The 15981-nt window shown below is 44.5% G+C and overlaps 2 protein-coding genes across 2 annotated transcripts in view; both read left to right on the top strand.

Annotated features, from left to right (window-relative positions):
- The window catches only part of Kiaa1257 (KIAA1257 ortholog), a 45143-nt gene extending 41565 nt beyond the window's left edge, over nt 1–3578 (top strand). Inside the window, exons 14-17 of the mRNA XM_029478225.1 lie at nt 97–261; nt 1092–1298; nt 1380–1536; nt 3284–3578. Coding sequence (XP_029334085.1) covers nt 97–261; nt 1092–1298; nt 1380–1536; nt 3284–3516 — 762 coding nt within the window. The 3' untranslated portion in view covers nt 3517–3578. The remainder of the gene's footprint in view (nt 1–96; nt 262–1091; nt 1299–1379; nt 1537–3283) is intronic.
- A 3448-nt stretch (nt 3579–7026) lies between these two features.
- The window catches only part of Aplf (aprataxin and PNKP like factor), a 42454-nt gene continuing 33499 nt past the window's right edge, over nt 7027–15981 (top strand). Inside the window, exons 1-3 of the mRNA XM_029478224.1 lie at nt 7027–7310; nt 10491–10562; nt 14475–14647. Coding sequence (XP_029334084.1) covers nt 7215–7310; nt 10491–10562; nt 14475–14647 — 341 coding nt within the window. The 5' untranslated portion in view covers nt 7027–7214. The remainder of the gene's footprint in view (nt 7311–10490; nt 10563–14474; nt 14648–15981) is intronic.

Below are 15981 nucleotides of genomic sequence, written 5' to 3'. Positions count from 1 at the left end.
TTTGACCAGTTTCTGCACTGTGGCTCTGTGTCAGAGAACATTTACTGTACACGAGAAGGGTCTGGTATGGGTAACAACTTGTATCTATCTCTTCAGAAAAATATCACAGAAGCCTACCAGTTCACCAAGAAGTCTCAAAAGCCAATGAGGAAAGTCATTAGAATTGCCATCCCTGAGAACAAAACTGTCCACAACTACAGCGCCCAGACCATGAATTCCACAGAGCTTGCTAAGAAGCAGATGCTTAAAGAGATGGCCAAGGTGAGCNACCTGGCAGCTGGCTAACACACTGTCTTACGCTTCTGCTGCTGTGAAGAGACACCATGACCAAGGCAACTCTGATAAGAAAGCATTTAATTGGGGGCTGAGGGTTAGTCGATAACCATCCTGGTGAGAAGCAGACAGGTGTGTTGCTGGAGCAGAAGCTGAGAGCTTCACCTCCTGATCCCCAGGGCTGAGCAAATGAGCAACCGGAAGAGAGAAAGAGACACGGGCTGGAGAGTGCTTTTGAAACCTCCAAGTCCACCTCCCATTGGGACACCTCCTCCAACAAGGCCACATCTCCTAATTCTTCCCAAACAGTTCCACTCCCTGATGACTGAGCATTCAAATATATGAGCCTGGGGGAGGGGCATTTTCATTNAAACCATCATACATAAAGCTTTTCTTTCTCTGACCAAGGGTGGGTGAAGTCAACCACTTAGGGACAGTGGACAAAGGATCAGGTGAGAGGAGAAGAGTCTGACTCTCCATGCTCTAGAGAGAGCCNGAGGTGCCCAGCACATTCTCAGACACACATGGTTGAGAACAGTATAGAAGCCGTTCTTCTGGGGAAACACTGTGTTGCTTTGGAGACAACTGTCAGCCATAAGAAAAACCCTTTAGGGTTTTAGCACCCAATACACGTAGAAAACAGATTTCTCTGTCAAAGGGGACAATGATGTGACCCTCACAGGTCTGCCTGTTTGAGTACAGAGTGTCAGGACTTTGTGTCTNTGCCTCTAGATGTTTCTGATACCTGCTTGGTAGCTTGGTTGTTACTAAGCCCTATTTAATGCTGTTCTTACAAGAAGTTGTCTTCTCACTTCCAGGAGCCAAGAAAGAGATTCACNTATTCACAGAATTACCTCTCAGCTATGGTGGATCTTCAGGACCCAAAGGAAGAGGAGAAGAAAGCCCAGAAGAAGTCCCGCCAGGCCTGGCTCACAGCCGGTGGGTTCCAAGTATGGGGTCTTCAGAGCAGCACTGGAAGCAGCCAGCAGGATCTTAGACTGCCACCCATCAGAGAGCTAAATGAGGTCTTCAGGGAGGAGCAGGGCCTCAAGTCGGGGGTGCTTCGGGATGTCCTTCCACCTTACTCACTTGCCTCTCTTCTTTAGGAGTGGCAGGAAAACGCACTGTTTACTAATGTGTTGAAGCCTGTGTTGGACCGGGATAGGTGGACCTGGAGCCAGCGCCACCTGGATTTTGACCTGTACAAGAAGCCGCCACTTTACTTTAAGTTGCCCCGTCTTCCATCTCCAAAGGGCGCATCTGGTAAGATCACACTTCTGAGCTGAGCCTGGAGGAACTGAAGGCAGACAGAGCTCGGGTCCACTGGGCATCTTTAGCACTGTGTGCTGGGTTTGCATTTGTAGTCATCCTTTCTGGGTTAAGAAACCNGGATTCGGAATGGGTCTGGTAGATGTAGGGCTGAAACTCAGGATACCTGGGCTGTAGGTCTGTGTGCGGGGTGCTGATTGGATGCTTTTGGACAAATCTCTTTGGGCCCAATTTCTTGGCTATAAAATGGGAGGTTAGAAGGTATATTAGTAACTTGTGAAGTTTCAACACTGTGACATGGGACTGGCCTCTGGATCCCTGGCAAGCTCAGGGCAGGGACCTGGGAATCTCACGAGGATCTTCTAACTACTTCATTCTAGTTCTAGATGCTGCTGGAATTANTAGGAAAAAGTGAATAGTATCAGAGGCACAGGTCTTGCTTTAACCAGTCTCCCAAGTCCTTTTGTTGTCCTTTATACAGTCTGTTTATAGAGAACATTTTTTTTCTCTAAAAGAAGCTGAAACTTTGTTCAGGGAGAGCATATACATTTATCTAGCAGTGAGGTTTGCCAGACCAAAAATATCAGAGAATGCCAGATTCAATAAGCAAGAGGATCTCTCTTCTGGACTCCAGAGGGACCTGGCAACATTGCAATAGTTCCACAAAACCAGAAGCAGTGATAAGTTGCCTGACAGGTGCTCTCTTAACTAAGTGTGGATGCTGCTCCTGACCTCCGGGGCAGGCCCTTGTGTTTCTTAGACTGGAGAGAACCTGTGTGCTGCTGCCCCAGTTCAGAGTCAGTGGTGCTGTAGACAAGGCTCTGGTGAATGAGCAGCACACAGCACAGAATGCCAGGCTTGCCACTGGATTCCACTGCTGGCCTTTCCAGCTGAACCTCCCTGTAAAGACAAGAAAGAAGTTCATGTGAGAGCTTACCCACTCCCATCAAGAAAAACAGAGGAGAGCCGAACTAGAGTCTAAGCCTCTGAAATCCAGATGGGTAAATGGACAGCCTGGTGTAACTGCCCTATGGGCCAACACATGCCACAGGGCTGCTGAGAACAGGGGTTAAAGGCTCTCCCAAGCTTCCCTCATGTATTTTTCCATTAGCCCGTATTCTACTCTAGTGACCTCCCTTGGGCAGACATCAGCAGGGCCTGCAGAGGGGGCTTCCATCTACAGAGATGAACTTGAGCTGCCCGGCTTTGCTGTTGTGAGCACCACTGCTCTCTTGGCAGCAAACCCTGGGAACAGAGCTGAAATGGCCTCACAGACAGTGCCTTGTCTTGGGCCCTTGACCCCCTCCAGCATTACCTCAATTATGCTTGTCCAGCTGGTACACAGCGAAGAGATTCTGGGCATAGCCTTCCATGCAGAACACACCAGCCAATAGAAACAGCAGAGCTGGGGTCAGGAAGGATGGCCATTGAGAGCTCTGAAGTGACCACTGAATACTGGGCATGGTGGCTGAGGTCAGAACGCCTGGCTCAAAAGGTGCCTCATACCCTGACTAAGCTTCTGCTGCCTGGAGGAACAAGTGGCTTAAAGTCTGGGAGACCATTTCCTTCTCTGTGAGGTAGCTGCCTGTTGGCTGCTCTGGGATGCTATGTGAAGAGCGTGCTACCCATAGGTGTTAAGTGACTGCATTGCTTCCTGGGCAGGGTGAGGAACATACAGGCAAGCCATGAGTAAGGGTGCTTGGTGAATGGGCTCATCACTCACTTGCCTGTTTTCTCTCAGGTAGGAGGCGAAAGGCAAAGATTGGGTCTTCAGGACGGCGTTGGCGAAGTCGAGTTCCATCAAAGCCACTTAGTTCCCCTGAAAGTTCCTCTACGCACCCTCAAGACTTATTCTCTCTTAGTGACCATCACCTGGTACTAAAGACTCTGTCTCGCCTAACCTCTGCATCTCGTGGATCTTCAGTGGGACTATACCACCCAAATCCCACCTTCCACAGCCGTTGGTTTCATTAAAATGTAGTATAAGGAAGGGACCATTCTCGGTACCCATAACCCTGTTACAAATGCACACTGGTTCCAAGAGCAAGCTGTTCTGTGTGTCTGGCCTGTCTTGTTTTGTTTTTTAAATAGCGGGGCATGTGGGGTTCACCTGGTTATGATTCCAGTGCCCAATGTGGATGGAGCAGCTGGCGGGTGATAGCGTGGCTTTCATCTCCTATAGGTGGATGAGAATGTTAGTCACTCTAACATCTGCTGTTTCTCATAGTGGTCTGGAGCAGATGCTCATTGTGAACCCCGGCTGCTGCTGCTGGCCCTTTCAGAACTACACCTCTGTTGTCTCAGCNACACTTTGCCTTTCAGCAACTGGGACCCATGACGACTCTCCCTCAGTGTTGTGGGAGTCTGGTGTCGGTTGGTCTGTCAATGCAACCCCAAGACCCAGAAATTTGTCTAAAACCCTAGGCCAGCACTTAGTGGGCTCAATGTTGCTTTTAGAAACAAGAACTCCACAGAGCAGCCCCTGCATCTAACCCTGGCTGGGTGACTCCTCTTTATTTCAGGGAGCTTTTCTCTACCTGGAAATTTCCAGAAGGAGACTATCGAAACCCTCAACATGCAGGATCTACAGGCCAGCTGCCCCAGCCCATGGTGATCAGTTTCTGTTCTAGACCTGGTGGACAGTAGGCACAAAAGAATCCTGTGGCTGCTGGGATGGTGATGCTAAGTGATGGTGGATGCTGCGTCCCAGGCCAGCAGGGCATATTTATCTTCCAAGAGCATTTTAACAGCTTGACCAAATTAATACATGTTCACTTCTAGCTTGCCCACACTGTCCTAACAGGGCAGACAACACTTACTCTTCCAACCATATCCTAATTGACCCACTTGACACAGCCAAGTAGGGTTTCCAGGTAGACAGGGCAGAGATGGAATCGGGCATTGAAGTGCTCATCCAACATCCCTGGAGAAGTCTAGAGGATAGTTGTATCCCTCTGTAATAGAAATACGAGAAGGGAATGCAAATGTGAGGGGCTCATGTGCTGTGCCTACTCACCCCAAATTGAGGTNCACAAACACCAAGATTGCCTCTCCCCCCAAGTCTATGATCCAGTTTAGTAAGCCTTGAAGCCTCCAGGCAATGATTTCTTTGTTCACTATGCCTCCTTTCAGCTCTCTGCAGGTCGCTCACAGTGTTGTGACTGAAGGACTGGCAGCATGGAGCTCTTGTGTTCGCCTATCTTGGGCATGTAGGCTCCTTCTGGATAGCATGGTTCTCTCAGATTATCAGAGAGCAGCAACCAGCCATATGGAATATATGGTGTGTGTGTGTGTGTGTGTGTGTGTGTGTGTAGCCAGTGAGGCTTTCTGCTGGGGAAATAGTCTTGGGACAAACCTAGAGCACAGGGTTATCTATCATTCTAGACTAGCTGGGCAGCTCAACCCTCTCATTGACTGCTGCAGACTCCATGACCACTGCTCAATGAGTCTACCTGGTTTTCAGTACCTGCCTCACAGAAGTACCCAAGTCTGTCATGCTCAGAACCACCTATGGCTTCCAGAAGTCCTGTGTCAGCAGAGCTCTTCTCCAGGCTGCTTGCTTTCCTAACTGCCCCACCCAGATTTTGAATCTCTGTTCTTACTCTGTTCTACTAAATGAGCCAGTCCACAAGCAGGGCAGACTGACAAACATGGAAAAAGTTTCTTATTCCATATGGACCTAGTGCTTACCACTATATGCAGTCTGCCACTCACCAACTGCCCGCTGTGGTTATGGGAAAGGTTAAGGGTTAGGGTCTGAGTCATGGACAGGACCTGGGATAAGAATGAGGGATTAGGGTCAGCGTAACACAAGCCAGGGTCATCGAGGAAGAGGGAATTTCAATGGAGAGAATAGGCAAGTCTGCGGGCTATTTTCTTGATTACTGATTGCTGTGGGATTGGCATCACCCCTGGGCAACTGGTCATTGGTTGCATAAGAAAGTAGATTTAGCAAGCCATGAGGAATAAGCCAGAAAGCAACATCTTTCACAGCCTCTGCATTGGTTCCTGCCTCCATGTTCCTGCCTGGAGTTCTTGGCCTGACTTCCCTTCTGCCCAAGTAAATTTTGGTTTCCTGGTTCTGTATAGATTTCATTGGAGTTTTGATTAGGAAGAGGGACAAAGAGCTCCAAGGTCCCCAAGTTCATCTTCAGCCTCCTAAAATGAGGCTAAGGTTTAAGTAGGGGGCCAGCATTTGAATATCTGAGCCATCTCCAGTTGCAAGGTGTGGCCCTGCCCATTACTGCTGTGGTTCTAGTTGCTTTAGCAAGGTGTTCTGACAAGTTGACAGGACTGTGAAATCTCTCCGGGGATAAGTCTCTCGTCTTGATGGGTCTGCCTTTTGACTTTTTAATCCAGCATGAGATTACTAAGGAAAATTCCAGTCTCAAGGCCCACTGTTCTGAGAGCCAAAATGAGGGTCATAGTGACTCTTTAGAATAACTCCATTTCCCCTAGGCTTGTGACAAGGTGGCCTCTTGGGGAAGAGAAGACCTTGTGCCTCATGGAGGCATTAGGGGATAAGACTCCAACTCCATGACCTTTGCAGAGTCCTGTAGTACAGGCTTTAATATGGAAGAGAAAGCCCTCCAGACACAAGGCCTAGCTGAGGCTGTCCTCAGCCACAAGAAAGGAAAAGATCTTAAGAGAGCAGTGCCAAACTCTGGGCCAGGCTTCCTCCAAAGAGAAATTACCCTCTAGCTGGGAGCCCTGAGCTTAGCAACTGGTTTCTCCATAGAAAAGACCACCTTTCCCCTCCATCCCGTCCCTGTAGGTTTGCCCCCCCCCCCCGCACCCTAGGTTTGCTTCCCCCAATCCAGGCCTCCACCAAAGAGAAAGACAGGCCTGCTACAGATCCCAGCCAGAGAATATACCTCTTTTATAGAGAAGGAAGATTCTCCGGCCCCGTGGGCCAAGTGCCTAAGCCAGGCTTCTGCCTTTGAAAATAGAAGCTCCACTGGCTGCAGATCCATCCCCAAATGAGCATGTGGCTCCTGCTCAGGAAAGTTAATGACTCTCTTGAGGCTGAACCCTACAAGTCTAAGTCCAGGCAAACTTCTTGGAGTAGGGAAGACAGTCCTGCCACGGAGGCCTTATTCTAGCCGAAGCCGTCTCCTTATGGAAGAGAAGGGGAAGAAGCAGATACACACATCATACTCCCTTAGGAAAAGAACATCCCGCNCTGTTGAAGTCACAGGGCNACGGGGCCAGCACTGTGGTAATTTAAACACTCAGGCCAACCCTCTCCAAAGGCCTTGACGTCAGGACTACTCTAGCCCCACCCCTGCCCAAGCGCGAATCAACCTAGGCGCAGAGATGCGCGTATTGCCTTCTGGGATTGGTAGTTTTTCCATGCAGTCTGCACTCCGGAAAGGAGCCGAAGGGAGGTGTCGGGAACTACAAGACCCAGCGTTCCATGAGTCCTGTGAGAGGAAGTGCTGGAAGATTGTGGGTGTGAGTTCCAGTTTTTAAGCTGTAGTTTGGCGGTCAGTTAGTTGACAGGTACTCCGTGCGCGAATCACAGGCTCTCAAGGAGTGGGGATTCCGGAAAGGGAAGAAGCACACCCCCAGGAAAGGAGCCTCGGGTTTCACACCCCTTCNGGCCATGCCCAGGGAGTCTGAGGGAGGTGGCTACGAGGTATCACCTGGCGAAGGAACCTTCTCTTACCGCCATGCCTTCGGACTTCTTTCTGCAGCCTCTGGACGGCGGTCCTCGCGTACCCGTGGGGCCGGGGCAGACTGTGATAGGCCGCGGGCCGCTGCTGGGAGTAAGTGTGGGAGGTAGTGTGGGCGTGGGCAGCCAGAGCTTGCTCGGCTGAGGCTGTCTCTGTCTCCTGTCCTAGGGGATTCCGCGCCTTGGCTCTGCTTGTCAAGATTTTATAGGTTTGGGGCAGTAGTTTTCAAACAACATTAGTCAAGTCCCAGACATTTCTTTTTGATGCCTGAACGGAACGAGTTAACATCATTATCCTATCCCGCTGGCAAACGAGGGCCAAATCCAAGTTGAGCTAAGTTCAGGTTGTAAGATGTAAAATGTAAACAGACCAACTAAACAAAACCGCTACTAGTATTTAAAGACGAATAGTACTCTAAAGGTTAGTGTGTTGCATGTTGACCTACAAAGCTTACAATATTTACAGTACTGTATGAGCCATCACAGCGAAGGTTAATCACCCAGTGACCTCCCTTAAGCTAACTTCTTTTATCTCCTGGCCTCCTCTGCTGGGCTGGTGGGCCTTACCAATAATAGCAGTATCCCTTTTGGTAGTATCAGTAGCTGTCTTTAAGTTGTCTGGGTAGTGAACCAGTCATTGTTCTAAAGAGATAACTTTAATTTACTACTTTCAAAACTTTTTGAGTTAGGCGCTTTTTATTAGCCTTGTTCAAATGAGAAAGTTGGAGTATAAACTGGTCATTTAAAGGTGATACATGTACAAATGGCCACTATGCTATATATTCTTTACCCTCTTTGGGAGGAGTAGGAACCAGACCGTTTGCAGTTTGCACTATGAAATTATATTTGGTGGTATTAAGCCATTTAGCATTGCCACAAGACATATCATTTACAAAGGCCGCTCTAGAGAACCTGCCGGTCGAGTTGAAATATCACAAGGGAGAGATGGGCTAGACATTAAGAGCCTGGAACTTATTACAGAGAACTGGGTTCCCAGCACCTATGTCAGGCAGTTCACAAATGCTTGNAATTCTGCCTCTCTGGGCAATGTACATACATGCATATCCTAACATACAGGTATATATATATATATATAATAAAAAATAAAATTTTAAAAATTCACAAAAAATTGTTTTAAAAATCTCTGCCATTATTTCCCACCTGAGTGGTATTTTCTGTGTTCTTACTGCCCTGTTTCTTGGTTTCTTTTCTCTGTGTTCTTCCCCATTATCATAAGAGTTTTGTGCTCCAACATAGATTGTCAGATTGGTGTTCATGTTTTTATGAGCATGGTAGTTTTATAGTTTCCGTCTCNGGGTTGTGTTTTAGATTTTGATATGTTTTGCTCTAGCTGTTGATTCTTGGAGGATGTGTTGATATGTTAGAATTTAGGTTATCTTAAATATAGTTGCCTTTAAAGAGAGGGTCTCACAACATAGCCAGAGCGCCCCTTGAACTTGCAGTTTTCCTGCCTCACTTCCAAGAGCTGGGGTTACAAGCATGTATGTTCCTAGCAAAACCACGTTTTTTGGGGGGAGGGTGGGGTGGTAGTGAAGACCTGATGTTAGTAATNAAATAAACTATGTGTCCACCAGAGGTCGCACTGTGCTTTTGTATTATTCAAAATACCCCTTTTCTCCTAGTGTTAGGCACACTTAAAAGATAGATATAAAAGATCTATTATTGCTTATAGTTAGTGTATAAAAGGAAAGAAGCCTAAGAAGGACCATTAGAGGAACCATCTTGCTATCTCATGGTTTTATCCTGGCATTCCTCTGATGGTTAGGGAGGTATCAATGAGGCCTTGATGCTCAAAATACGAATAGGACCGGCTTACTCTGAGCTGCCGTGGTGATTTGCATGTCTTTGATTGCTTCTGAATTACATGGGTCTAGTCATGTGACTGTTTTCTCACATTAAACCACCTGTGTTTATTAGTAAGAGCGAGGATCTTGAACACTGGGTATTCTGAGAGGGACCACCCAAGTTACCTAAATCCTCTGGGCTTTCAGGACCCANATATGTAGAATGAACAGTGGCAGCAGTAGCACTATGGCGAGTCTTGGTGTGTAGCTGAGCATGTGGCGATGCACATGATAAAGTCCGTTCTTAGTAACTGCAGCTGACGCTGGCCCAGTCAGGCACACGTCAGAACATGAGGGAGTCTCTCAGCTGGGTTTTTTTTTTTTTTTTTTTTTAAGTTAGGATATTTACTTCTTTGAAGAAGCTATATTTTAAATGAAGTTTTGGAGACATTTTTTTCTAGAAATTAATTTTTCAACTTAACTCTTTTTTGGGAAGAATGACTTTTTGTGGTCCTCACACTGTGGTGACGCTGTGTGTTTCAGATTATTAAGTGTGGATTGTGAAAAATGAGTACCTGTTTGTGGCAGTTCCCATGTTCTTGCAGCCTTACTGGGTTTGACTTTATATGTTTCTATAGTATGTTTTGAGAGAGAATGCTGGTTCTGCTGTATGTCATGCTTAGCTTCGAGTACTCGATGGTAAANGAGCCAATCGTAAGGCAGGTGAGATAATCGTGATGTTGTAGAGTTGTTGCTTTAGAGGTTTCTCTCATGTGTCAGACCGGGCTAAACGAGTTAATCTCAACTATTATGTTTACTACGAGGTAGGAAGGGCAGTAGTGTTCAGCATTTAAAATATAAGCAGTTTGGAGCGTTGAGGTGGGTAAATGATTGTGAGTGTAAGTTGACCATTATTAACTCAAAACAGGAAGTGATTATATTGAAGACGTAGATGCTGATCTCTTCTGCAGTGTCAGAGTTTGGCTTGGGCTATGTCCCCCTACCCCTGCCTCATGTGGTCCCAGAACAGAAATGCAGTTTGCTTATCTGCGTCTGGCTGTGTGGTATGGTCACACTCTTCAGAGTTACCCCTTAGTTTAAGACAAGCTGAATTTTTATATTTGAAATGTTTCCTATTACATATTGTTTCCAGTACATATTGGATACACTTTTCTTGTTTGGTAGATTGATGAGTAGAACCCCTGTCTAGGTGTGTTTCATGTATGGGGACTGGAGGGTTTGGGGCTACATAGACTGCAGGCTTTTATGGTATTCATTTACTCTTTCATGACCTTGGTAGGTCTCCTCTCTCCATCATTTCGTTATCTGTTAAATGAGGGCAGTTAGTTGATATGCAGTTTTTGAGTTAATAACATATTTAATGTCTAGCCTACTAATTTCATATGCGTGGCTAAGGGTTTGTTTATTTTTCAGGAGGTGGCTATACTTGACATTNTTTTCCCTTGTAGATAACAGACAAAAGAGTATCCAGAAGACATGCCATTCTTGAAGTGGTTGATAGTCAGCTTCGAATCAAGCCAGTGAGTATATTGATTTATTTTATCCCTTTGCCTCTTGTCCTTCTAGCAACTGACTGGAGAAACCTAAGGCTTGGAGATAGGGAATTTATGTCAGAACCCATTCTCCTGATACCTGCAAGCTAAGCACCTAAATAGTAACTTATTTCTCATAGGACAGAGCTGAATCTGAATGGTTAGACTTGTGGAAGATGATTGCCTCTGTGTAAATTGTAATTTTGTTCACAATTTCCATAAGGATACCTGTAATGAGGGTAAGTACACATCCTGCGTAAGNGAGCTCTGATCCCTGGCACACATGTGAGAAGGCATGTGTGTCTGTAACCACAGTGTGAGGGGAGCTGAGACACTCGGTGTATCTGCAGCTTGCTGGCCAGCCCGCCGAGCTAACAATGGTGAGCTTAGGTTCAGAGAGAGTCCCTGTCTCAAGAGAATAGGGAAGAGCGTGGTAGGGGAGGAAACTCCTCTCCCTCCAAGGGTATGTGCAATGTGCCCCTCCCCCAAACAAGGGACTGTCTAACTAGGCAGTGCTTGGTTTCATGCAGTGTCAGGGTTGTACTGAGCACCCTGGAGTTGCTGTACCAAGTGCCTCAGCAGTGTCAGGGCTGTACTGAGTGCCTGGAGCTGCTGTGGCTCCTCTCTGGAGCTTCGGTTTCTTACTTGTCTTAGTTGCAATTGTTAAGCTCACTGACTATGGGGAGTTGGCTCTTGTGTCTCTGGTACCCACTGGCTGCCTGGGCTGTGTCAGGTTCTTCGTATAGTGGATAGCATAAGTCAAAGCTGGGATGAGAAGCACGGTGAGGGCGAGGGTGTTTGGAGGTAGGGATAGCAGGGGGTTTATAAAAGCACTTACGCTTCAGTATCTACTTTCTAATGAACTACCATGGCTCAAAGTAAAGACGTGATACTGAAGGGCCTTAAGGGAAGAGTAAGGGAATTTCTATTCCTGTTTCTGATATGTTATGTATTTAGATTTAGTTGGTTCAGAAAAGCAAGGATGGATAGTAATCTGTCTGGCCTCAAGTGAAGGATTTGTGATAACACTCAACATTCTGAAAGATTTAGCTTGATTGCTCTGTAATCCATGTGATGAAAGGAGAAGTGGACACGTCAGCTTTGGACTGGGAGATTCCCTAAGAGCGCTTGATGATTGGATTTCTGTTTTTAAAATGAGCTTAGACTTTTCTAGATTGTACTGTTAGTATTCAAATCCTACTGATGGTAAGTAACATGTGCAAAGAAATAAACCAATATCATTTTTACAACATATGTAAAGCCTAATTACACTTATTTGTGGTGTGTGTATGTATATATCAAAAATACATTATTAGGAGACCATCCTGTATACTAATGCATGGAGATTTCAAGTTTATTTAAAAATCTCCTGGTGTTAACTAAAGACATTTGTATTCTACAACCTCAAATAGTTAAACAAAACTTATTTAATGTGTATGGTGTTCTGTCTGCATGTATGTCTGTGTTTCATGTGTGTGCAGTGCCCACGGAAGCCAAAAGAGGGCTTTGGATCCCCTGAGACTGGAGTTACCAGTGTCTATGCACCACCGTGTGGGTGCTGGGAATCAAACCTGGGTCCCTTGCAGAGAAACAGCCCATGCTCCTAATCACTGAGCTGTCTCTCCAGGCCTAGAATCTTTCCTAAATTAGCTCATTACAGGTACTTAGTTCTCCCCATAGTTGGGTGAAAAATATTCAGATGTACTCTTACTTCTGTGGCTATGTGAGAATACTGATAATATAAATGTGCACAAATAAAAGAATATGTTAATGGAAAAATTTCTCATTAAGTTTTTTCAGGACTCAGATTTTTTTTTTTTTTTTTTTTTGAGACAGGGTTTCACTTTGTAGCCCAGGCTGGCCTCGAGCTCACAAATCCTCCTGCCTCTGCCTCCCAAGTACTGAGATTAAAGGCGTGTGCCACCACTGCCCGGCTGTGAGTCAGATTTCTGCATAGGATTTAGCAATGTCCAGTTAAAATTGCTTTCTTTGAAGACATACTTTACCATTACTGAGTCATTAATTAGACTTTGTTCCAATCATAAGACAACAATGTATCCCTGAGCTTTGACAGGAAGACAGGCGGATTCCAAACTGAGGTGCTGGTTGTACCAGAGGTATCTGTCGGTTTGCAGAAGTAATGAACCCTTCCCCACCGAAGAAAAGGGAGGGTGCGGCCACCNACAAGACAAGCAAAAGTTAAGTTGCTAAAATTCCCTGGCGGGAATTTCACCTTTGCATTTTGTTGCTCTCTTTCCTGAAATAACGTGGGAGATGCTCTGATCTGTCCCTCTGCTTTGCTTCCGCGGGACTCACCCAGTCTTAAAAACACGGCATCATTGCAGAGGCCTCTGTATTTTGCAGCTGCCCTTTTGTAAGAAGCACTTTTCCCAAATAAAATGATTAAAAAAAAAAAAAGACAACAATGTATGACTTTACTAGTATCTTTTGAATACTAGACTGTGCTAGATATATTAGAAACTAGGACAGAACTTCTTTGGGGCCAAGGATTTAGGCAGGTAGGTAAAAGCACTTGGCACATAGGCCTGAAGTCTTGAGTCGACTCCAGAACCCATGTAAATAGTTCAGTGATGTGTTCCTAAGCTGAGCACTCCTTCAGAACAATGAGAGAGGATGAGAGTCCACTGTAGAAATGAGGGGTGCTTCTCAGGTGGAAAGAGAGAGTGAACTCCCATGCATACTGCGGTACGTGCATAAGCCCCCACATACAATAAACACATTTTAAAAAGTACAGATTATAGATAGAAAAAGAAAATTTACAATAAAGCACTAAAGTTAAGCATTTAAATTATAATTATACTTATGTTTATCTTTTAAATTTTATTGTGTGTATGTGTATGTATATAGAATTTTCCAGTAAACATGATCCTTAGATGTAGAAGAAAGGAAAATATCTTTTTACTCTTTTCTTGGTATTGTTTTTAGAAACTTGACATTGTGTCAAGGTTCTGGAACAGGTCCGATCTTAGCCACTTTTGTGGTGGGAATTAGAATCTGAGATCTTTAATCGTATGGAGTAATTTTTTTCTCCATTTTATTATTTCTGATTNATGATTCTATAACTATTAGGTACTTTCTTTAAAAATTTTTATTTGGTGTTAAAATTGCTGATTTACCTTATGTGTTTTAGTGATTTATTTGAATAAAATTTAAGATTATAAACAACCATTTAATCTATCTAGTCTCAGGTCTTGTCCACTTTAGCACCTTTACCTGCTAGTACTTATCTCTGCCTTGTATCTGCAATTTTCAGAAGATATTTNAAAAATAACTTTTGAAGAAACTATCTTTGGTAATTGGAGGCAGTCAGTGGAAAAATATAATCTAAAATAATGCAGTATTAATTTTGTTTTTGATATGTGTCAGTTACATGTAATATCAATCTAAATTATCTTCATGGAAGGAGTTTTATTCAGAAGGACAATTGCTCTTCTAAGATAGCTGCAAAGAAAGCAGTGATGCTGAGAGAGTAGATCATCATCTCTTGNNTCGTGGCTTTTCACTTTTAAATTGTGTTAGAAATTATTAGGAGAAAATCCATAGCAAGTGAGAGCTGTTGCTGGGACAGGTACATTTTGGATAAACTGGAGACTCTTCCCGTGCTGGGAATTATTTATTTTTTTAATCTTTCTTATCCACTGAGTAGTTCATTTAACTCATCAATTGATAATTTTGTTTGTTATCTTGGATTCTTTCAGAAATGGAGGGTAGAGCCCCTTCTCATATGTAAATGATTGCAGTAAATGGTGCCAGGCTTACTGACCTTTTTAGTGTAATTTTATACATAGTTGTTTGGACACCAGAATTGTGGATCATTCATATTCAGTTATATTTTTCACAATCTGCTGCACCGCTGTAGCTGTATTCTTTATTGATTAGATTCATAGGAATCCATGTTTCTACCAGTCCTCGGAGAAGAGCCAACACTCGCCAATGGAGACGCAAGTGTGGAGCCAGTTGCATCCCGGGGATAGCTTTTCCCTGTTACTTGACAAGTATGCTTTCCGTGTTTTCTCTNCAGAATCTGAAGTGGAGATGGAGTGTACTCTGAGGTAAGATTGCCTGTGAGATGCAGGTGAGTGATGGTGTTGTATCTGATCCCTCCACCTTCTCAGATGCTTCAGGGAAATCACTCTAGGGCTGCAGTAGTCATGTCATTTGTCTTTCTGGAAAACACTTGGCTTAGGAAACTTAAGCCTCGTGNTGTTTGCTCCAATGTGTGCTGTCTTTTACCTTTGTATTCCTAAGGTTTCCACAAAACAGAAAACTAGTTACATGTTTACTTGAATTTTTAGCTTTCTTAATTTTAAGATATTAATCCTGACTCCTATAGCTGAATTTTTCTTATAATAATACCATAAAGTGCAGAGTTGAAGGACTGAAGACAGGTAGTAGAATAACTGTGCTAAATCACAAACTAGTTTCTGAGGCAGGTGTTAGGAAGTTACTGGGGTTCATTTTTCAGGCTTTAAGTGACAGAGTTCAAATACTAGACCCATAGGACTAATTGAAAATATATGAAGTATATATGAAATATAAATTTCATGATATCATTGGTGTTTTTGTGTATTTTGGAATTACCNCTATTTTGTATTTGTTACCATATCAAAAACTTAAAACCATTGATATCAGACTTGTGTTCATCTGCTCGACACTGAAAAGCCAGTATATGGCAGAGAGTTGTAGAAAAGCAAGTTTACTCAAGAGCCAGCACCCTAAAAAGTAGAGGGGGCTTTCTTCTCCCCAGAAGACCATCTTGAGATGGAGAGGAGGTGCAAGCTCAGTGCGGAGGCACAGCCGTGGGATGGAGAGGTAGCATGCATAGTGTGGTAGCACAGCCATGTGCTCAGGGCCTTAAGGCAGCATCTTCATCATCAGGCATGGGCTTTATCTTTTATTTTATTTTATTTTATTTTATTTTATTTTCCTGAGTGGGAACTCTAAACTCCTAGGGCTAATAATCTCTGTATTCCTTTAGACAAGCACAGTATTTGTTTGCAGGTTACCCATCCCAGCAGTTCACACACTCTATGTTAGTTGATGTNTCAGACACGGGATAAGGAGGGATGCCTTGTTTTCTGATGTCATCTGAGGGTTGCCATGTGTTCTGGTTTTTAAAGGACGATTATAGCAGTTAATGTCTTGGTCACCTAGGTGTTTTGTATTGAACATAGAAGGGAAAGGCAAGTAGAGGAAACTCAGCCAAACACAACTGCTAGGAGTAGCCACTGTAAGCATGGCAAAAGCTTCATGTACTTGAACACTGAGAAATTATAACAGTGACTGTGAGGGAGTCACGCTACTGATATCTCTGTGCTGCGCTGAAGAAGGCAGAGGCGTTTTGAGACTTGCCTAGGGTTACATAACAAGTCCAGGTTCCAGACTA

Source organism: Mus caroli, chromosome 6, assembly GCF_900094665.2.
Source record: "Mus caroli chromosome 6, CAROLI_EIJ_v1.1, whole genome shotgun sequence".
Lineage (NCBI taxonomy): Eukaryota > Metazoa > Chordata > Mammalia > Rodentia > Muridae > Mus > Mus caroli.
This window is presented reverse-complemented; position numbering and strand designations above follow the sequence as displayed.